Source organism: Mustela putorius, unplaced genomic scaffold (assembly GCF_011764305.1).
Source record: "Mustela putorius furo isolate JIRA1106 unplaced genomic scaffold, ASM1176430v1.1 tig00000145_pilon_pilon_pilon, whole genome shotgun sequence".
NCBI lineage: Eukaryota > Metazoa > Chordata > Mammalia > Carnivora > Mustelidae > Mustela > Mustela putorius.
Window position 1 is genome coordinate 23,050,272 of NW_025421294.1, and position 22,537 is coordinate 23,072,808.

The 22,537-nt window shown below is 45.4% G+C and overlaps 1 protein-coding gene across 3 annotated transcripts; it reads left to right on the top strand.

Annotated features, from left to right (window-relative positions):
- Positions 1-2,276: 2,276 nt before the first annotated feature.
- On the top strand, positions 2,277-22,198 carry GFRA3 (GDNF family receptor alpha 3). Of its 3 annotated transcripts, XM_004744875.3 has the most exons (9): positions 2,281-3,181; positions 3,723-4,018; positions 11,231-11,515; positions 15,950-16,042; positions 17,574-17,886; positions 20,450-20,553; positions 20,719-20,853; positions 21,229-21,317; positions 21,519-22,198. In XM_004744875.3, the coding sequence occupies exons 2-9, from the start codon at positions 3,940-3,942 to the stop codon at positions 21,606-21,608; spliced, it is 1,188 nt and encodes a 395-aa protein (XP_004744932.1). In that variant the 5' UTR covers positions 2,281-3,181; positions 3,723-3,939; the 3' UTR covers positions 21,609-22,198. The 3 variants fall into 3 exon arrangements, with proteins under 3 accessions (XP_012907910.1, XP_004744932.1, XP_004744931.1); XM_004744874.3 differs by having other exon boundaries at positions 2,281-4,018; XM_013052456.2 differs by lacking the exon at positions 11,231-11,515 and having other exon boundaries at positions 2,277-4,018.
- Positions 22,199-22,537: the final 339 nt, after the last annotated feature.

Sequence of the window (22,537 nt, forward strand, 5' to 3'; positions counted from 1 at the left end):
GAGCCTGCTTCCCTCTCTCTCTCTGCCTGCCTCTCTGCCTACTTGTGATCTCTACCTGTCAAATAAATAAATAAATAAATAAATAAATAGAATCTTTAAAAACAAAACAAAAAATGGTTTTCAGGGGGTGCCTGAAAAACTGACTTGACTGGCTCAGTCATTTAGGCCTCTGACTCTTGATTTCTGCTTGGGTCGTGATCTTGGGGTCATGAGATTGAGCCTCACGTTGGGCTCCAGTCTCAGTGTGGAGTCTGCTTTTTGCTTGTCCATCTCTATATGCTCCTCCCCCACTTGCTCTTTTTTTCTCAAATAAATACAATACATTTTTTTAAAAACAAAAACAAAACATGGTTTTCAGTCTTAGTCCAGGACCTGGCTGACCTCTGGCATAGAGAAGGGAGGAGCATTTTCCTTTTCTCATCAGGATTATAAAGTGGGAGGGGGTATGGAAGAATATATTTCCCCCTTCCCCATTCAGTTCAGGCAAATGTTGAGGAAACACCAGTTCCTTTAAATGTGTATCTGGGGTTGTCAATTCTAATTACCACAGGTATTCAATTATACTGTTCCTGCCCTCAAAAGTCTGGCAAGGTAGAGAATGGTTCCCTTTTTTTCTATCCCTGTATGCAGTCTGGCCCACTAGCAAAGGAAAAAGGTACTGTAGCCTCCATCTCCAAGGCAGTAAGTCTGGTGGTGGGAGCAGGTCAAGTTCACAGAAAAATTAACTCCTGCATGCTACTTAGAATGATAACATTTATTCACTGTGTGCTCTGTGCCAGGCACGATGAGAAACTCTTTACTATATACTTGTGTAATCCTGATAACTGTTACATGAAGTAGATACTATTATTAATTTTACTCCTGCAGAAACTGAAGCAAGGAAAAATTAAGTGCTGTGCCCAAGGTCATCCAGCCTTTGTTGAAAATGGCAGTTGAATCCAGGCAGTCTATAAAGCTTGTGTTCATAACTATTCACCATACTGCTAAGACCCTAGGTGAGGGTAGCAGCAGGAATTAAAGCTTCCAGTGAGAGAGGGCTTGAGAGAAGGCAGAAAACCATGATTACAAATGAAAATGGAGTAAGATACAAGGTTTTTAGACTGTTGAGCACAAGCAGCGGATTGCAAAGCCTCTCAGGGCAGGGTTTGTCTCTTAATCATTTTTGCACCTGGTTCAAAGTTGAACCCGTAATCAGTCTCAAAAGACATTACTGAATTGAATGATAGCTGAGTAGCATCATCTTTGTAGAAAGGACAGGCTCATTTGTCATTATCCACAAGGTTCCCAAAGGCAATGCTGCTTATCTAGCAGGTGTTGGCAGTCACAGGGGATGTGGTTGGTGGGGAGAGGGTGTGCTGGAAGAGCTGTCCATATAACTCCTGGAGTCATAATTATTTACAGAGGCTTCCTCATCCCTCCCCTACCTTTGGCTTCCAATCATCATCCAAGGCCCAGTGATGTCAGGCTCTCCACTCCAGTGCCCAGACAGAAAGATGGTCCAGCATCTCATTCTCACAGAAAGGCTGGCCTGTTACAGGTAGAATTGGGCATTGCTGTCAGCCTAGCAGTTTGAGTTTGTTCCTGCCTTCCCGGTCCATTCCATGGGGATGGCACTGAATGGACACTCAGAGTATGCATCCTGAGCACATGCCTTTTCTCACCCGATCCTGCCACCCAAACTTGATTGGACTTGTTTGCTGAAGGAGGGTTGGAGCAGAGGTGACACCTCTTAACTCCTCCCATCCCAACCTCTATTGATTCATAGGTCTTTCAGCTATTTCTTAGCATCCCAACCATCTGAAATGGTTACCAGTTGGGGCCCCTGGGTGGCACAGTTGGTTAGGCACCTGACTCTTAGTTTTGGCTCAGGGCTGATCTCAATATTGTAAGATCAAGTCCTGAGTCAGGCTCTGTGTTCACTGAGTCTGCTTGAGTTTCTCTCCCCTGGCTATGCATGCTCTCTCTCTCTCTCTCTCTCTCTCAAATAAATAAAATCTTGAAATTGTTTCCCTTTGCTTTTTTTTTTTTTAAAGATTTTATTTACTTATTTGACAGATCACAAGCAGAGAGGCCAATGTGGGGCTTGATCCCAGGACCCTGGTCACGACCTGAGCTGAAGACAGAGGCTTAACCCACTGAGCCACCCAGGTGCCCCTGCCTCTTTTTTTTTTTTTTTAATTTTATTCATTTATTTGAGAGAGAGCAGAATCAGGGGGAATGGCAGAGGGAGAGGGAGAGTGGACTTAACGCTGGGGCTCGATCCCAGGACTTTGGGATTATGACCTGAGCTGAAGGCAGACTCTTAACTGACTGAGCCACCTGGTGCCCCAAGTTACCCTTTGCTTTTAAATCCCATTTTGAAACTATTGCCAGAGTGGAGTGGACAGTGGGGGCTATCTGTGCCCAGCTACAGCTTTCTGACTTAACATACAGAGGTAGTATGGAGCTGGGGGAAATCAGGCCCTGTATAAAAGCTGAGGAGCCAGATGTTCACTTTCACAGCTCTCCTGGAAGACTGGAAGGGCAGATAGAGATTAAAATGAAGACCAAACTCCATTTAAAGTGCATTACAGCTCAGGAACTAGCTCCCCCTGGGCAGGAGAAGGGAGGAAACGGCACAAGAGGCCACATCTCTCCTTCCTTATCTAGGGCCACATGTCTCTCTCCCAGCTTTGTGAAGGGTGATTTACACCCCTGGCTGGAATGACTCTCTTTCTGGGCTGATTACATCGGCAAATGCCCCCCAGAGGCCACAGCAGGCTGGCCATATTCAGAAGCAGCAGCCAATAAATCTCAGAGGTTTATATTGCACTTCTCAATACCCTCCTCCTGGCCCTCTGCCAGGCCTCTGCACAAGTGAGGAAAGGGTTTGGGCTGCAGGGGTTGGGGATGAAACCCTCCACTTCCTTTTATCATCCTCTCTCTTCCTAAGCACTTAGTTATTCTTCCAAGTCACTGTGTCTCTGTTTTTACCCTGGGAGCTCTTGGGAATCAACCCTACCCCCCCAAAAATACCCTTACCCTTGTGGGTAGAAATCCTGGGCTCTGAGCAAAGCTGTGTTTCTACCTCCCTGTTTAATCTTAGTAGAGTAGGTTGCTTTCTGAAACATACCTGAAGATGAGGAGGCTCCTAAAGTGGTCTTTCTAGCCACCTTCCTCAGCGATCCTGTCGTTCCTCCAGGTAATTCTCTAACCTGAACAGAGTTTAATCCTTCCACCCTCCCTCATGACAGTGAATTTTGGAGGAAGCTAGTCTGGCGTTAAGTCCTGGAATCTGGCCGCAGGACTGTCCTCAGCACAGCCATTTCACCTGTCTGGGACCTATTTGCAGAATCATAGGTTAATGGTAACAGCCCAAGCTTACCCTTGAAGTTCTTCAACGGGTAATGGAGGCATGGATGTGCAAATTCTAAGAGGAAAAATAAATACTAGAAGTGAAACTGCCCTTATGCTGACTTGCTCAGCTTTTGCTACAAGATTTCACTTGTTCCTGGAGGGGGTGGGGGTCCAGCAAATAAGAAATGGTGCTTTTCTTGGTAAATACTTGGGCCCACGAGATGGGGACTCTCCGGAGGCAGCTGCCGCAATTGTCTTGGGCAGAATTCTCTAACTGAACTGGGCAGCGGCGCGCAGGTGGGCAGGCTCGGGTAGAGCACCCTCTTGCACGCGGTCGCCGGGGCACCTAACTTCGCTCATCTCCACCCCCGCGGCCCTCTGCCTAGAGTAGAAGCGGCGTTGTGGTGCGTCCGAGCGCTTTGGAGTTGGAGGGCGGCGCCCAGGACCCTGGTGGGAGAGTGTCGGCGCTACGCGGGAGGAAGGGCGGGAGGCGGCGTTGGAAGAGCCCCGATCGCAGAACCTCTGGGCGAGGAGCGAGGAGAGCGCGGCGCCCGGCGCTGGCACAGCGTCTCGGACGCGGAAGGCTGGCGTGAGGACCAAGCCATGGCGCGTCCTCCAAACCCGCGAACACTGCCGCCCGCGCTCCTGCTCCTGATGCTGGTATCTCTGCGGCTCCGAGCCGGTGAGTGTCGTCTGTGAGTCCACCGGCCGGTTCCGGCCGGGGCGTTAGGGGGAGGAAAGGGGAGCATAGACCGGGTGCCGGTCACAGGTGTCCATCTGTCGGAGGAAGGAAGCCCAGGGTGCTAGGAAGGAGGTACCTTGAACGCATAATACAGTTTTTGAACTATTATAGATTGAATGCCAGCCATGGCCGGGACACCCACGCATCTCCCGTTTCCACCACCCCCCACCCCCACCCAGTCCCGCCTCGTCCCTCTTTTGAGGAGCGTCTGCACAGACATAGAACAGTTGCACCCAGGCCACTTCCCCGACAGCATCTCTAGAAGGCGGGAAGAATCAGAAGCAGGACAGCCCTTTGCTGCTCACTGGCTTCAAGTCTTCCACTCCCTGTAAGGACTGGGGAAGTGGACTCTAGGTACAGATGAAGAAAGAGAAGTTTTTGTTTGAACTGACTTCTCACAAATTAGGGTTGTAATCTGCTGCTAGAACTTGCTAACATTATTTGAGAATATTTCTTGTCACCAACCTACTTCCACCCACCCCCCTTTCAGGACATATTTTTATTGTTTTAATTGGAGCAGAAGACTTGCTACAGGGGAAGATGGCTCAGCACAGTGCCTTGCCCTATTATAGATACATAAAAGGTACTTTGTGGAATATATAGTTCAAGGTCTGGTTTTAGGACCATGCCATTCCCCGGACAATGGTAGCCTGGGATCCATGATCTCAGGGAACATGCCCATGACCTTTGGGAGTGGGATGAATGCATGGAATCTTATTATGAGACTCTTGCATAGAGCCCGAGTGGGGGAAATCCTGAGGCAGTGATCACACATGGACCCATCAGCTAGGGCCATAAAGTAGTACTGGAGGAACACAATCTTGACTGCAAGACAGGTATGGAAGAAGAGAGGGAAAGCGCTGGTTTGTCCAGATTGACTCCATCAGTAAATCAGGGCAGCAAAGTATCATTGGTCTGATTTGACTTCCCAGAAAATTTCACTAACCCTAATGGTATAGCTGCACATCAAGATTAGGGTAAACATTAAACACCTTCCTAATTAATCAGTTATGTAGCAAGTTCCCCCTTGTTATGATGAAATTTAACATTGCCCCTACTTTTCTTTTGTTGAGCTGTGATTGCTCCTAAATCCACCTCTGTTCAGACTCAGTGAACCATCAGCTATGAAATAGGAGAGATTTACTTCTGACAATTGTTGTGACTCAATATTTAGTCCAGTTTTAGCAATGAGGCTTAGACTTGTTACATCTCTTTCATTAGGCACTTATTGGTACCTACCAGAAGTAACCTCTTAAACATTTAGTATTTCTCACACTGCTTAAATCCCTGTTTCCCTTTTGGTAAAGATAAATATCTTATGCCTTCCCTAAATTTTTTTTGAAATTTAAAAGCTTTTTTCATCTTCCACATATGTAATGATCAAATATGCTTTTTTGAACCACACATTACCTTTGTAAATTCTGATACAGCCCTTAAAGGGGCCTAACGCATCTCTTCCCTCCTTTGAGAAACACTGGTTTAATCCAAACTCCTTACCTTACATTTGGGCAACTAAAGTTCAGAAAGTGAAGGCACGGGGTGCCTGGGTGGCTCAGTGGGTTAAAGCCTCTGCCTCGGCTCAGGTCATGATCCTGGGGTCCTGGGATCGAGCCCCACATCGGGCTCTCTGCTGAGCGAAGAGCCTGTTCCCCCTTTCTCTCTGCCTGCCTCTCTGCCTTCTTGTGATCTCTGTCTGTCAAATAAATGAACAAAATCTTAAAAAAGAAAGAAAGGAAGGAAGGAAGAAAGAAAGAAAGAAGGCAGAACTGGGACTAAGGTGAATGAGTGAAGGGGGGGTACCAAGAAACAGTAGTCAAGATAAAAAGTATTTTAATGCAGTATTTTTAATTTTATTTATTTATTTTAAAAGATTTTATTCATTTGACAGACAAAGATCACAAGTAGGCAGAGAGGCAGGCAGAGAGAGAAGGGGAAGCAGGCTCCCCACTGAACAGAGAGCCCGATGTGGGGCTCAATCCCAGGACCCTGAGATCATGATCTGAGCCGAAGGCAGAGGCTTTAATCCTCTGAGCCACCCAGGTGCCCCAATGCAGTATTTTTTTTTTTTTAAAGATTTTATTTATTTATTTATTTCACAGACAGAGATCACAAGTAGGCAGAGAGGCAGGCAGAGAGAGAGAGAGAGAGAGGGAAGCAGGCTCCCCGCTGAGCAGAGAGCCCAATGTGGGGTTGATCCCAGGACCCTGGGATCATGACCTGAGCTGAAGGCAGAGGCTTTAACCCACTGAGCCACCCAGGTGCCCCAATGCAGTATTTTTAAAATATATTTCAGGTTTGTTTTTTTTTTAAAGTAATCTCTGGGTCCAACATGGGGCTCCACCAACTGAGCCAGCCAGGTGCCCTTCAGTGTAGTATTTTTAAAAAATCAAAATTTTTTAAATTAAAAAAATTTTAAACGACTGCCTTCAGCTCGGGTCATGATCCTGGAGTCCCAGGATCGAGTCCTGGATCAGGCTCCCTGCTCAGTGGGAGCCTGCTTCTCCCCTCTCATGCTCTTTCTCTCTCATTCTCACTCTCTCTCTCAAATAAATAAATAAAATCTTTTTTAAAAATTTAAAAAAATCAAAATCAGTGCTCGCTTCAGCAGCACTTACACTAAAAATCAAAATCAACGTTCCCCCCAAAATCCATGGTGAGCGAAATGTAAAAAATTTAAATAAAGAGTGATAATGCTATGCTGAAGCTTATTAGATCCTGAAGCAAGAGGTGTGATCAATACTACTGATACTGCTTTTGTTTGTGCATTGGGTATGACCAGTTCTTAGGGTGCGTCCTATTTGCCAGTGAACTTGGTAAAACTCAGATTCCTAGGCATTATCACCAGAGACTCTGATTCAGTAGTTCTGGGATGAGGTCAGAAATCTGCATTTTTAAAAAAGGTTTTTATTTATTTTCTTATTTAGAGAGAGAGATAGTGAGAGAGAGCATGAGAGCATGAGAGGAGAGAAAGTCAGAGGGAGAAGCAGACTTCCTGTGGAGCTGGGAGCCTGATGTGGGACTGGTGCCTGACGCAAAACTTGATCCCGCTTTGGGATCATGACCTGAGCTGAAGGCAGTTGCTTAACCAACTGAGCCAACCAAGCACCCCAAAAATCTGCATTTTAATAAGTAATCTACTTGATTATTCAATTGTAAAAGAAGGTTGAACTAACTAAACTCAGGCTCCTCCTAATTTTGGTACTTTGTTGTTGTTTTTTTTTTTCTTTAGTATTTTATTTATTCATTTGGGTGGGGACACAAGTGATGGGGAGGGGCAGAGGGAGAGGAGAGGGAGAAGCAGGCTCCTCTGACCCAGCAGGGAGCCCGATATGGGGCTCCATCCCAGGACCCATAAGCTAAAGGCAAATGCTTAACCGACTGAGCCACCCAGGTGCCCTGGCACTTTGATTCTAACTAGAAGGAAGGTGTTCAGAGAAGTTACGGAGGTGGCTCACAGAATTACTCTATTATTTGTTTATCTCTTAAATAGTAGGAACTCATAAAAAAACGAGCATTGTACTAGGCACTGGCAACAGGGTAGTGTTAAGATACATGTGGAAGTCTAGACAGAGATAATCAATAAAAACTCAAATTTAAAAGATCAAGTGATGGGGCGCCTGGGTGGCTCAGTGGGTTAAAGCCTCTGCCTTCAGCTCAGGTCATGATCCCAGGGTCCTGGGATCCAGCCCCACATTGGGCTTCTCTGCTCAGCAGGGAGCCTGCTTCCTCCTATCTCTTTGCCTGATTCTCTGCCTGCTTGTGATCTCTGTCTGTCAAATAAATAAATAAAATCTTAAAAAAAAAAAAAAGATCAAGTGATGAAAGTGCTATGCAGAGTTTTGGAGTAATGATGTAGTAGAGTAGCTTGGGGGTTATTTTACATTGGTTTGTTAGGGATGGTCTTTCTGTGGTGACATTTAATCTGAAAAGTGAATTACCAGAAAGGGCCAGCCACATGAAGATTGGGAGAAGAGCATTCCAAGCAGAAAGAAAGGCTATGGATAAAACACTAAGGTTGACACAGGCTTGTCTGGTTCAGTGGCAACAGAAAGAAGGCTGGTGTGGGTGAAAGGAAGTGGGAGAGGAAGAGAGGGCTAGGAAGTAAGTGCATGGGAACTGTTGCAAGAATTTAAGCAGAGAAATGAGATGACCTCATTTATAGTATTTAAGAGATGATCCCATATAATGCCCAGTTGCCATTAGAATTATGTTATATTCACACAATGGAATGATATACAGTAAGAAAAATAAAAATAAGATAGTTACAACCATACTTAATAGTGTGTGTGAGGATGCTTGTGTGGCTCAATCAGTTAAGCATCTGCCTTCAGGTCATGATCCCAGGGTCCTAGGATTGAGTCCCACATCAAGGCTCCTTGCACAGTGGGGAGCCTGCTTCTCCCTTTGCCTGCCATTCCCCCTGCTTGTCTGTGTGCACTGTCTCTCTCTCCCCCTCAAATGAATAAATAAACAAAATCTTTAAAAAAAAAAAAAGTGTGGGTGAACTAAGCATAATATCAAGCAAGAGAAACCAAGACACCAAAAGCACATATTGTATGATGGAATATCGAGCAAGAGAAACCAAGACACCAAAAGCACATATTGTATGATGGAAAAGCAGACAAAACTAATCTCTAATGTTAGAAATCAAGACATTGGTTTCCAAGGAATTGGTTTCCTTCAGGGGGTTGGTGACTGGCAGAGGGCTTCTCGAGTACTGGTAATGTTCTGGTTCTTTATCTGAGGTCTGGTTTCACAGTATATTCAATTTGTAATTCATTGTACTGAACATTTTGATTAGTGCATGTTTCTGAATGTTGTACTTCAATGAAAAATTATTACCAAACATGATATACAAATGACAAAATGCACAAAATATGCTCAACATCATAAGTCTTTAGGGAAATCCAAATGAAAACCACAGTAATATGCCACCTCACACCTGTAAGGATGGCTGGTTAAAAGAAAACACAAAAGAGAAAATAACAAGAGTTGGCAAGTTTGTGGAGAAATTGGAACGTTTGTACAATGCTAATAGGAATGACAAATGGTACAACCACTGTGGAAAACAATTGGGTGGTTCCTCAAAAAGTTAAACAGAATTACCATATGACCCAGCAATTCGACTGGTAAATATATACCTAAAAGAATTTTATACAGGAATTCGAGCAAATACTTCTACATGAATGTTCAGAGAAGCCCTGTTCACAATAACCAAAGGCTGGAAACAACCCAAATGTCCATCAACTGGTGTATAGATAAACAAAACATGGGCTAGCCATACAATGAAATATTACTTCATCTGTAAAAAATGAAGTTCTGGTATATGCTACCATGTAGATGAACCACAAAAAGCAATATGTTAGGTAAAAGAAGCCAGATATAAAAGATGACCTATTTTATGATTCCATTTGTATGAAATATCTAGAAATGGGTAAATCTGTAGAGACAGAAGTTAGGATTGGTGGTTGCCAGAGACTAGAGGGGAGGGAAATATAGAGTGACTGTTTCATTGGTATGGTTTTCCTTTTGGGATAACAAGAATATATTGGAGTTGGATAGATGTGATGGTTGTACAACATTGTGAATGTACTGAATGTCACTTAGTTATGCCCTTTAAGCTCGTTAATTTTATGTTGCATGAATTTCACTGAAAGTGGTTTCCAACCTAAAAAATTGTCATTCAAAAAGGTGGCTGCAAACAACAAAATGGTAGTTACATTAGGTGAAGGATGTATTAACTAATCTTATTGAGTTGATCACTTCACAATATGTACATGAATCAAATCATCACATTGCACACCTAAAGCTTATACAATGTCAATCACATCTCGACAAAGCTACAAAACAAAACAAAAAATGGCTGAATGGTATGGGAGAATAGATTTGGAAGATGGACAGGGAGACCAATAAAGAGTCTTGGAAGGCAGCGCCTGGGTGGCTCAGTGGGTTAAGCCTCTGCCTTCGGCTCAGGTCATGATCTCAGGGTCCTGGGACTGAGCCCCGCATCAGGCTCTCTGCTCAGCGGGGAGCCTGCTTCCCCCTCTCTCTCTGCCTCTCTGCCTACTTGTGGTCTCTGTCTGTCAAATAAATAAATAAAATTTTTTAAAAAAGAGTCTTGGAAGTAGTTCGAACAGGAATTGATGGTAGTTTGAGCTAAGGAGGTGGTGATAGATGTGGAGAGAAGTGGACAGTTTCCTGATATATTGTGGAGTTGGTAGGACTTGTTTGATTGAACAGGAAAGAGAAGAATTAAAAATGACTCCTAGAAGTTTAACCTTGCAAAAATGATGACATAATGGCGTTCTGGTACCCTTTGATAGGGATGCTAAGTCCTAGGTTGTAGGGTCTTCCATGAGGGCTGAACTATAACCAGCCTTAGTATTCTTGAGTGACAGAATCAATAAAAGCTCCCAAACTCCAACACTAACCCATTCCCCCTGGAAGATATTTTTAAGTGACTTTTAATGGAAGCTTCAGAGTTGTTAACTGTCACTCCCAAGCACGTTTGTCAACTCTGGTTATGATAACCAAAGGCTGGAAACAACCCAAATGTCCATCAACTGGTGTATAGATAAACAACCCTGCCCATGCATTGCTCTGCCAAGGGTCCTCTTCCCTGTGCCTGGCAGGGTCACCAGGCTCAGCTTCAAATAGTAATCCCCCTCCTTCTCCCAGGAGCCTTTCTTCATACCACCTCTTCTTGGATCTGATCTATTCTGTCCAAATTGTGACAGCTACAGATTCTTGACTTCTGCTGGACTTTTCTCCCTATTTCTTCCTAAAGGCTTTTGTGCCACCCTAAGACTTTCCTGCCCAAGAGTTTGTGTGTGTGTGTGTGTGTGTTTTAAGATTTTATTCATTTATTTGTCAGAGAGAAAGAAAGAGAGTGAGAGCACAAGCAGGGAGAGTGGCAGTCAGGGGAAGAAGCAGGCTCCCTGCCCAGCAGGGAGCCCAATGTGGGACTTGATCTGAGGATCCTGGGATCATGATCTGAGCCTAGGGCAGATATTCAACCAACAGAGCCACCCAGGCATCCCCTGCCCAAGGTTTTGTCTTGAATCCTCCCTACCCTGCCTTGCAATTTGTTAATCCCGGTCCGCTACTCTGACCTCATGTGCGCCTCACCTGGTCTTTCTCCCTCCACAACAGACCCCCTTCCTACTGAGGGCCGGCTGATGAACAACTGTATCCAGGCCAGGAGGAAGTGCCAGGTTGATCCTATTTGCAGTGCTGCCTACCACCACCTGAATTCCTGCACCTCTAGTGTAAGCACCCCATTACCCGCACAGGAGCTTTTGGTCCCTGAGGAGTGCAGGGAGGCAGCACAGCACCTGAGGAATAGCTCTCTGATGAGCTGCACATGCCACCGCCGCATGAAGAACCAAGTTGCCTGCCTGGAAGTCTACTGGACCGTTCACCTTGCCCGCAGCCTTGGTGAGGTCCCCATCATAGAATGAACTAAGTTAAGGAATTTGGCTCTCATGGGTTGTCATTTAATCCTGCAGAATATAGGCCAGATGGGTAGACTCTGACTGGGATGGTAAAGAAGCTCTGCATATAACATCAGTAAGAAGTAGAGGGATGACTTGACAGTATCCTTCTGGGTACCTACAACACTGCCCTCTCTTCTCCCTTCTTCCCTCTTTCTTACCTGGTCACATGTAGCTGCCTCTGAACCAGAACTCTGAACCAGCCTGAGGCCCAACCTGGGCAATTCATGGAGCAGAAGGGTGTGGACAGGACATGGAGGAGAATGGTCTTAACCCATTCAGAGATTCCAAATAAAACATAATCCATAAGTTCTGAGAGGGTGGGGGTGGGCAGTGTCCTGCTCCTGCCTTTAACAGGAAGGATACTCATTAACCAGACAGAATGCAGTAAGAGAGAAGACACTGGAATAGCCAAAGAGAGAGGACCTTCCTCTGATTCTTTACAGAGACAGCTTTCTGTATTAGTCCACTTTTACAGGACTACACCAAAATAACAGAACAGTGACTTGTAAAACAAAGGTTTAGTTCTCGCTCATATTCTGTCTTAGCTGTGTCATCTGTCCTCTTCATTTTCAAATCCAGGTTGAAGGTACAGCCTCCGTCTAGGAAGTTCTTTGATTACAGCAGAGGGAAATAAGTAATGACAGAATCGCTTGATGTTTTTAAAAGCTTCTACTTAGACGTTACATGAAATACTTATGCTCACATTCCATGAACAAAGCAGATCCCATAGCCAAGCCTGACCTCCCTGGTGAGGGGGAAGTATACTCCCACAAGAGACCCTGAAAATCACATGGCAATAAGTGAGGATGTATAATCTTACAGGGAGGGCAAAGTACTATACAATCTACCATAGTTCACTATTTGGTTAAAACACTCATTTCTCTCTCTTCCACAAGGAAAATGTATTAACCTCCTTCCTTTTCATCTTTTCTTTCTTTCAGATTTATTCTTAAGTAATCTCTACACCAAACATGGGGCTTGAACTTACGACCCCAGATCAAGAGAGTTGCATGCTCTTCCAACTGAGCCAGTCAGATGCGTATCACCCCACTTTCTAAGGAAGATACCCTAAAGTTTCTAGCCAAACAGTGTATCAGGCTCCCAGGATCTTGGGAAAATTTCTCTGTCAGGTCTGGATATAACTCCTCTTGATCTAGCTACCTATGGACAAAGAGGACAGGTCATCTGCCTCCAGTATGTACTCTGAATATAACAGTGGGGCAGCGATGGGAGACCATAGCGAATACTCTCAGGAAGGCGAGGAATGGGATGCACACAGCAGCCATTGCTTCATAGTGGTTCTGAGGTCCCACCACATAACCATTGTAAGGGCCATCTTCTCTTGGTAGTAGGCTTTACTCTTTAATAAGGATCTGCTTTTGTTCCTTAGAAGAGTTGCTTTATCTATTGTTCTCTAGGGCTCTTGGCCCAGCCCCCCTACCCTGGCAGGTCCTTCCTTTCCCATTATTTTCTTTGGCCATGTCTGAGAAGGATTGTGGAGACTCCCAACTCCTTGAGGAGTGAACGCCATTTTCTGCTTGCTTGCTTGCTACCTGAGGAATGCTGGGACTTTTAAGGCTCCAGTAGAATCTATTTGAATCCAGGCTGGTGGCTTTTAGCAATACAGCTCTCTCAAAACTTAATTGCTTTCTATATCTTTGGTTTCTGTCACCTCATGTGCTAGTAGCCTTTCCAAAAATTCTTTTCAAGATGTGTCTCTTTCTAGACCTAATTAGAAGCATTTTTGTTCTTACCAGGCTTCTGTGGGAGAGCCACTACCCTAGTCTTTTTTCTCCAAACATATTTGTCTAACTGGCAGGATTTATTGATACCATCTTAATCATTGAGAGATCTCCACAAAGAGCATGATAGCCATCTCATTGAATTAGTGTTTGCCCTAGGGCTGAGTTGTAATCAACCTTATTACTCAAAGCATCTCTCAATTTTATCTTTTACTATTTGAATAAAAAGTATGCAAAAGCAGTTGCATCTCTTAATCCTACAAATCCTCAAATTTCTGGATTGTTTTTCTTTTTGCTCCCTATTTGCAAACTGGTCACTTCTCTGATCTTCTATCTTTCTTGTAGTACCTTGCAAAATGCAGGCAATAGCAGTCAAGACATATTAGAAACTTCTGCTTCTCAGCTTCTTTTCCTTAAAGCACAATCTCATTCAGTACATCTTTCTTCCAGGTTATTGCAGGCAACAATTTTACCAAATGCATTGCTACTGCATATTCCATACCCCTGGAACAGCTTATTCACCATCCACTCACTGCCCAGTCCCAACGCCCAAACCACACATTTTAGGTTTTTTGTTGTTACTGCCGTACTCACTTCTAGATACCAGTTACTTTTTTTTTTTAAGATTTTATTTATTTATTTGACAGAGATCACAAGTAAGCAGAGAGGCAGGCAGAGAGAGGGGGGAAGCAGGCTCCCTGCTAGGCAGAGAGCCCAATGTGGGGCTCAATCCCAGGACCTCGGGATCATGATCTGAGCCGAAGGCAGAGGCTTACCCCACTGAGTCACCCAGGTGCCCCACCAGTTATGTTTTTAATAAGAATTTGTTAGTTTATGCTGCAATAAAAACCAATCAACCCCCACATATATGGCCTTCCACAACAAAACTTTCATTTTTGTTCATGTTATACATCTGCTGTGGGGTTCCTTGAGCTAGCTTTGTCTTTTCTCTACCTGTCTTCTTCTTTCTAGGACCCAGGCTGGTAAAGGGAAAAGAACAGCAGCAGGACAATGTGATGGTTCTTAAAATGCCACCTCAGATGTGATTTATGTCACTTCAGCTCACAATCCACAAACTAAAGCAAGTCACATGGGTGACCCTTACAGTAGGGTGTGGAGGTATACTCTTATAGAGAGCCTGAAAGTCACATGGCAAAGGGGTGAGAGGGCCATGGTGTACAGTCCTCTGGGTGGGTAGCCATCATATAACTGGAAACAGTAGTAAATTTACCACATATTTTTAAAAGATTTAATTTATTTATTTGACAGACAGAGATCACAAGTAGTCAGAGAGGCAGGCAGAGAGAGAGGAGGAAACAGGCTCCTGCTGAGCACAGAGCCTGATGCGGGGCTGGATCCCAGGACCCTGAGATTATGACCTGAGCTGAAGGCAGAGGCTTTAACCCACTGAGCCACCCAGGCGCCCCAATTTACCATACTTTTTGTTCCTTATCTTCCACATGTGCTAATTGGTTCTCTTTCAGAACTTCCCCAGAGGGTGGCTCAGTGGGTTGTCTCTGCCTTTGGCTCAGGTCACGATCTCAGGATCTTAGGATCGAGCCCCACATCAGCTCTGCTCAGCAGCGAGTCTGCTTCCCCCACCCCTCTATGCCTACTTGTGATCTCTCTCTTTCTGTCAAATAAATAAATAAAAACTTAAAAAAAAAAAAAAAAGAACTTCCCCAGAGACTTCTCCCTGGATCCTTTTGCCTTCCTTAATTTTCCCTTGGGAGCTTTCATGTCTTCCCAAATATACAGACCATCCTTTCCAATTTTCTTGACATCATCCATATTTCTTCCCTCCTAAAGATGCTTTCTCAAAGGCAATTTGGGTGACCCCTTGCACTCTCTCACCCCTGTCTTCCAACAAGATTAATTAGCCAATGCTTATTGAGTACCTACCATGTGTATGAGTTATGCAATGACTTTATAAGACCTATTATGCCCCCTTAAGGAGCCCACAGCACCCTGAGGGTGACTGGGAAAGGTATGTTTCCTCTGAGATCATTGTCTCTTCCAGAGTTCTCTGCTTTTCTCATTCAGGTTCAATTTGGGATCCGGCCTCACTTCCACTTCCTCCGTGTGCGATGCATCTCCATAGGTACATGGTCAGGTCTAGAACAGAGTCTACTATAGCTCCTTCCTCAACAGTAAGAGAAAACAAGACAATCCCCTTGCCTGCTTATGTACGCACAGGCCCTATGCGTAGTGGTTAGGAGTTGAAACTCTGGTATCTGTCCAGGTTTCAAGTCCCAGCTCTACTTTTTAGCCTCTGTGAGCCTGAGCCAGTGACTTAACCTTTCTCAGCTTCTTTCTTCTTTTCTACCCAAAAGCAGCTAGGAGGTCTGAGATTGAATTTTTTTCTTCTTCACTGATGCCGTGGTGCCCAGTGCACAGTGTAGTCAACAAATAGTAGCTTTGTTATTATCATTAAACCCAGTGAATTCACTGAGCCCAGCCTCTACCTTTATGGTCTTGCTTTTTTCTCACCTCTAAACAGCTTGCAACTAGTTAGGTAGAGGCTGTGCTTTTCCTTTTTTCCACAGGGCTTTGAGGGCTGACGCAGCAGGCCCAGTCCCTCCTGCTCCCACCCCCCAGCCCAGTCCTCAGGATTCTTGTCACCTTGTCTCTAGGTGACTTTGAACTGGATGTTTCCCCCTATGAAGACGCAGTGACCAGAAAACCCTGGAAAATGGATCTCAGCAAACTGAACATGCTCAAACCAGGTGTGGACAGCAAGCTGGGGCGGGGGCACGAGGGGTGGGCCGGGACCCTAGAGGAAGGGTTGTTGGTGGGGAACACAAACCAGAGGGTGAGTTGGGGGAGAGTTCTAGTCTGCCAGATAACTAAAGAAGCATTTTGTCAGGATGGAGGCATGCTGTGATCTTATGAGTCAACAAAGAGCAATAGGTATTAGGGAGGCATTTGAAGGGAGGCCATTAGGGCTCCTGGGTTCCAAAAGATGGGTCTCTACAAAGGGTTTGATGGAGTGGCAGCAGGCCCAGAAAAAATATGCTGAAGTGAAGTATTTACCCTTATTCTAGGCAGCCAGGAAAGTAGCTTTTTGTCCCTGAAGACTAGGAAATTGCTTGTTTTCAAACCATTCTAATGGGATGGGTGAGGTGTTGGGCAGGGAAAATGATGAGAGAGAATGTGACTCCTCAGGGGTGACTCCGGGTGGGAGCCATCGGTCTGGCAAGGACTAAAATGCATGTTTTTCAGGAAAGTGGGGCTGTTGTGTTAATTGGAAAGGAGGAGCACACACGCATGCACTTGCTTATTTTTTTTTTTAAGATTTTATTTATTTATTTGACAGAGAGAGATCGCAAGTAAGCAGAGAGGCAGGCAGAGAGAGAGAGAGGGAAGCAGGCTCCCTGCTGAGCAGAGAGCCTGATGCAGGACTCGATCCCAGGACCCTGAGATCATGACCTGAGCCGAAGGCAGTGGCTTAACCCACTGAGCCACCCAGGAGCCCCTGCACTTGCTTTTTGAGAAGGATGTGAGCTTTGTTGTACATTCAGTCCTATATATCGGAAATAGAATTTTCAGAGAAAAGCATGGAGATTTATACATAAACTCTTAGTTACAAGGAATCTGGGAATAATCTGTTCCAGTCACCCCATTGTTCTGACTGCTAGAATTGCTGTTATAGTAATAGGACCATAACTTCCCAAGACTCAGAATTATGGGGAGATTTTATGCATGTATCAATCATTAAAGACAGACAGGTGTTATTAAAACTGGGCAAAATTGATGCAAAACAAAACAAAAATTCTAAATAGAATTTGGTTGCATCTGTTTCTGTGGTTCAGAAAGTGCTTTAGAATGTTATGGGATCTCTAGATAATGGTTTCCACCATGAGATGTCTTCACTCACTTCATGGGACTGAGGAAGGAGTTTCAGGTGAGCTTTCTGGCCACTTCAATTCTAGATAAGTAAGTGTGATAGATAGATAAATAGATAGCTTCTGTTCCTTTTATTTATTTATTATTATTATTATTATTATTATTATTATTATTATTACTATTATACCTAGGCAAGCTGAGGAATAAGATGGGGAAAGCTCACAAATACCGATAAAGTTTATGGGTAGGGGGAAAGCCATGGATTAGTAGTGGTCGTATTCGGGATAGTCCTCGCTTTCCTCCTATCCCCAGCACTGTCCTTGTTAAATAGGAGGGTTGCAGGGGTTCCTAGCAAAACTGGGCTGCACGTTTGCACGGAAGACTGGTGACTTGGTGCCCTTCTCCCCCCAGACTCAGACCTCTGCCTCAAATTCGCCATGCTGTGCACTCTTAATGACAAGTGTGACCGGCTGCGCAAGGCCTATGGGGAGGCGTGCTCGGGGTCCCGCTGCCAACGCCCCACCTGCCTCCGGCAGCTCCGCGCCTTCTTTGAGAAGGCGTCGGAGCCCCACTCTCAGGGCCTGCTGCTGTGCCCGTGCGCACCGGCCGACCAGGGCTGCGGGCAACGCAGGCGCAACACCATCGCTCCCAGCTGCGCGCTGCCGTCCGGGGCCCCCAACTGCTTGGAGCTGCGGCGCATCTGCATCTCTGACCCGCTGTGCAGGTGCTGGTGCCAGGTGTGGGCGGGCAGGGTGGGCGAGGGCACCGTGCACACCGCTCCTGGCCGGCTGGCTGCCTTTCTGTGCGGGGTTGGGTTTGCTGCCCAGAGACCGTGGAAAGACTTCACCCCGTAGTTCCCTTCAGTATTTCCTGAAACCCTTTTCTCAAAAACAAAAAAAAAAAACAAGAAACCTTTGTGTAAAAAGTTCGGAAAATATAAAAAATACAAAAGCGCCCTCAAAATCCATCACCTGAAGATGATCTACATCCTTTGGGGAGGGTTTCCTTCCAGCCTTTTTTGTATACAGATAAACAAAACGATATTCTAGAAATATATTTGTACTTTTTTTTTTTTTTTTTAATTTATGTGTATATCTCATGGGCATTTTTCTTTGGAAGCAGTATAGGATAGTAGTGCCCACAGGCTCCGGAGTCAGATCTGAATTTAAAGCCTGACGCTGTGTGACTTTGAGCCCATCACTTGAACCTAAAACTCCATCACTTAACCTAGCGTTCCTCTTAGTCCTCTGTAAAAAGTGGGATAATAATACAGATCTCACGGGATTTTGGTGAGAGTTAAATTGCATAATTTATGCAGGGTAAGTGCTCAATAAATGGTGGTGCTTATTTTGTCTTTTACTATCCTTGGACAACTTGATTTTTAAATGCCTGCATTGTATTCCGTTTTATGGATGCCCCATACTTTGTTTAATCCTTCCTCTATTGCTGGATATTTAGTTGATTTCTTTATTGCTATAAATAATGCTACAATAAATATCACCCTTGTTCATTTTTGTGCACAAATCTAATTATTACTTAGGACATGTTGCTACAAATGCCAGTACCAAATCAAAGTACATGACGATTTGTAAGATGTTTGATACATATTCTGCAGAAATTCTGATCTGGCTTTCCTCTGCCTCTTCAGGATAAAACACTCATCATACTGAAGTTATCATCCATTTAAGTAGCATTTACTGACAACAAGAGTCACCCCAACCTTGTTTTGCAGCCTGGTTCTAACCCTTATTTCTCTGTAACCTTGAGCCTAATGTCTCTGAGCCCCACTTCCTTCTTCTCTAAAATATTACACACAAGCTCTCAATCATTGATACACCATCACTTACTGAGGACTTACTAGGGGCTAGGGGCTGTTTGAGGTGCTTACTATGTATTAACTCATGTAAACTGTCAAGAACCCTGTAAGATAGATGGTATTGTTTTTTTCTATCATCTTCACTTGACAAAGAAGCAACCGGAGCAGAGAAAGTTTACACAGGTTGTTGAGGTTCATCCAGGTAGTAAGTCAGGAGGTTTGGAGTGAAGTCGGCCTAATGTTCAGCTACACCACCTCTTGTGCTAACTATGTAGCAAGTGCTGGGCTAGTTGACTAAGAAGCTGTCCTTCCAAGGAATTTGCATTTGGGTGGGAGTGACGTAGAAATAAACCTGGCAAAATGTAAAGAAAATCACAGAAGTATGTACAGAAAAAAACACACTTATAATTCTATCACCTGAAGATAACCAGCTTTACCTATCATAGGATCTATATGAATAATATAGATCTTTTTTTAAAAGATTTTATTTATTTGACAGAGAGAGACCACAAGTAGGCAGAGAGGCAGGCAGAGAGAGAGAGGAGGAAGCAGGCTCCCCGCTAAGCAGAGAGCCCGATGCGGGACTCGATCCCAGGACCCTGAGATCATGACCCGAGCCGAAGGCAGCGGCCTAAGCCACTGAGCCACCCAGGCGCCCCAATATATGACATTTTTAAAAAAAGATTTTATTTATTATTTATTTGACAGAGATCACAAGTAGGCAGAGAGGCAGGCAGAGAAAGGAAGGGAAGCAGGCTCCCTGCTGAGCAGAGAGCCCAGTGTAATGCGGGGATGGGGGAGCTCCATGCAGGGCTCTATCCCAGGACGCTGGGATCATAACCTGAGTGGAAGGCAGAAGCTTTAACCCACTGAGCCACCCAGGCGCCCCAATATCTGACATTTAATGAACACTTGGTATGTACCAACCACTATGCTAAATGCTGTATATGCAATCTCTTATTTCATCCTCACAAAAACCCATGAGGAAGTACTGTTTTTTTTTTTTTTTAAGGATTTTACTTTTTATTTGAGACAGAGAGAGGGAGAGAATGGGGGTGAGCAAAGGGAGAGGGAAGAGCAGACTGCCTGATGCAGGGCTAGATCCCATGACCCTGAATCATGACCTGAGCCAAAATTAAGAGTCAGATGCTCAACAAACTAAGCCACCTAGGCGCCCCAGTCCTGTTTTCATTTCTATTCACAGTTGAGAAAACTAAGTTTAAAGAAGCTGCCTAAAATCTCATAGCTAGGTATTATGGAGCCCATATTCAAAGTGGTATGCTGTGAGGAATGGTGTGATAGTGCATTTAATTGTGACAAGAATAGGCTTCACTGAGGAGGAAGCCCTGGGCCAGGCCCTGAAAACAGGAGGCTTTGGCATGAAGATGGGTATGTCTGCTAAAGGGGTTGCCAGGGGGAAGGCTGCAGGCCAGACCTTCAATGAAGACTCTTAAAATTTCCCTTCTTCCAGATCTCGCCTGGTGGATTTTCAAACCCACTGCCATCCTCTGGACATCTTAGGGACCTGTGCAACAGAACATTCCAGATGTCTGCGAGCATACATGGGGCTGATTGGTGAGACTGGGGGCCACGTGAAGGGAGCCCACAGGGTGGGCAGCTGTGGGGGTCAGAATGCTCTGGAGATTGAACCCAGATGGAGAAGTCCTGAGACAAGTGTCAGAGAGTGGGGGTGGAGTCTGGGTCGGCCGAGGCCCTGGCAATCCTCTCTTCACTCCACAGGGACTGCCATGACTCCCAACTTTGTCAGCAATGTGAACACCAGTGTTGCCTTAAGTTGCACTTGCCGAGGTAGTGGCAACCTGCAGGATGAGTGCGAGCAGCTGGAAGAATCCTTCTCCCACAACCCCTGCCTCAGTAAGTGTGTTCATCTGCTTCCAGCCCCCATGGGTCTGTCAGCTGGATCCAGGCAGAGGAAAAGAGTCAACTCTGTGGTCCACCCTGGTTCCATCCATCTCCTGCAGACATCTTCTGCCCCCTCCTCAGCATAGGTTTACATCCCCTCCAGTCTGGGCCTTCTTCCTTCTCCCATTCCCTGAATGACCGACCCCCAAGCTTCCTGTTCTATCTGTCTTGGCCCCAGGGACACTCTCTATCTCAAGGAATAAGCAAGCAGAATAAGACAATAGCCCACTCCCCACTGCCCTGCTATATGCCAGGGTCCCTTCCATGGGAGCCTGAGAAATCTCTGTCATTTGCCTGCTTGCATTTTACCTTCTCTCCTCTCCTCAGTGGAGGCCATTGCAGCTAAGATGCGTTTTCACAGCCAACTCTTCTCTCAGGACTGGGAAGACTCCACCTTTCCTGTGATGGAACGCCAGGTAGGGCTTCCTCTATTGCACACGTCTTACCTTTATTGGACTACCTGGAGGAAACCCAAAGAAGGGGATAGAGGATGTGACCTCTCTGTGGTCATGAATACCATAGACCTCTAATGGATACCTCAGGGGAGGGGGCAAGGCCTTGACTGAGGCCAAGGTGAGGAACAGGGTAGAGCTGACTCCATTCCATTTCTTTTACAGAACAAAAACCCTGCTCTGAGACCACAGCCCTGGGTGTCCTCTCTTTTCTTCTGTACGCTTCCCTTGATTCTGTTCCTGAGCCTCTGGTAACTGGACTTCCTCTGGGCCCCTCTGCCCTCTACCACACCCAGCCTGACCCGCAGCCTGCAAGGGCTAAGGAAAGAGCAGCATCAGGAAGGAGGTGCAGTAAACAACATGGCGACCCTGACTGCACACTCATATCCAGCTGACTCCAGATGGGGCCATAGTAGAAACTGACTGAATTCTCAATCCCTCTGCTTCTGACTCAGGCTGCCCTTCCTTAGGACTTGGTGACCATGGTTTAGTCCTATCTTTTGGTGGAGACCACCTCTACAAAGCTCTCTCCTAATCCCTTCCTTCTGCCCACCAGAATCACCCAGGCTCTAGCCCATCAGTCATTCTCTATTACATTCTCCAGGTAGGCAGGGCTGGATGTTCTGATGGGAACCTAGAAAGACATTCCCCATGGTGAGGAAGGCTCGAGCAAGACTCCTACCCCTTTGTCAGCAGGAGATGAGATCCTGCTGCCTACCCTTCCTGGGATCCTGCAGAGTATTTGAGCATCAGGGAGCCAGAGCATTTGGGTCTGGCTTTCTTCCTGCTCCTGTCCCAAAGTACTCCCAGCCACTTGCATCATGATTAAATATTTGTCTTAAAGACTTTGCTCTTTTCCTACTTTCTCACATTGTGAATTTATACAGAATTAAGGGTGTTGTGGACACAAGAGTAGAGGCCAAGTGAGACAGCAACCCTGCCACCGGAAGCTGTGTGACTTCCAGCAAGTCTCTCAACCTCTCTGTGTACTTGACATGGAGTTGGAAGAACAGACAGCTTATGGGAAGCTGTTGACTTTGTATCTGTCCCAGATCCAGCTATTTCTAGAATACTGTCTGGGATTTGCCACAGCAGCTAAGAGGGGAGTGTCCTTAGCCTACCAAAGCATTTATGGAGCACGTTTTTTGTTTGCTCCAGACCATGATGGGGGCCAGAGGAAAGGA

Coding starts and splice junctions, on each gene's coding strand:
- GFRA3 (XM_004744874.3), top strand. CDS start 3,940: ATGGCGCGTCCTCCAAACCCGCGAACACTGCCGCCCGCGCTCCTGCTC. Junction 16,043..17,573: donor ACTGAACATGCTCAAACCAG/GTGTGGACAGCA, acceptor TTCTCCCCCCAG/ACTCAGACCTCTGCCTCAAA. Junction 20,554..20,718: donor AGCATACATGGGGCTGATTG/GTGAGACTGGGG, acceptor TTCACTCCACAG/GGACTGCCATGACTCCCAAC.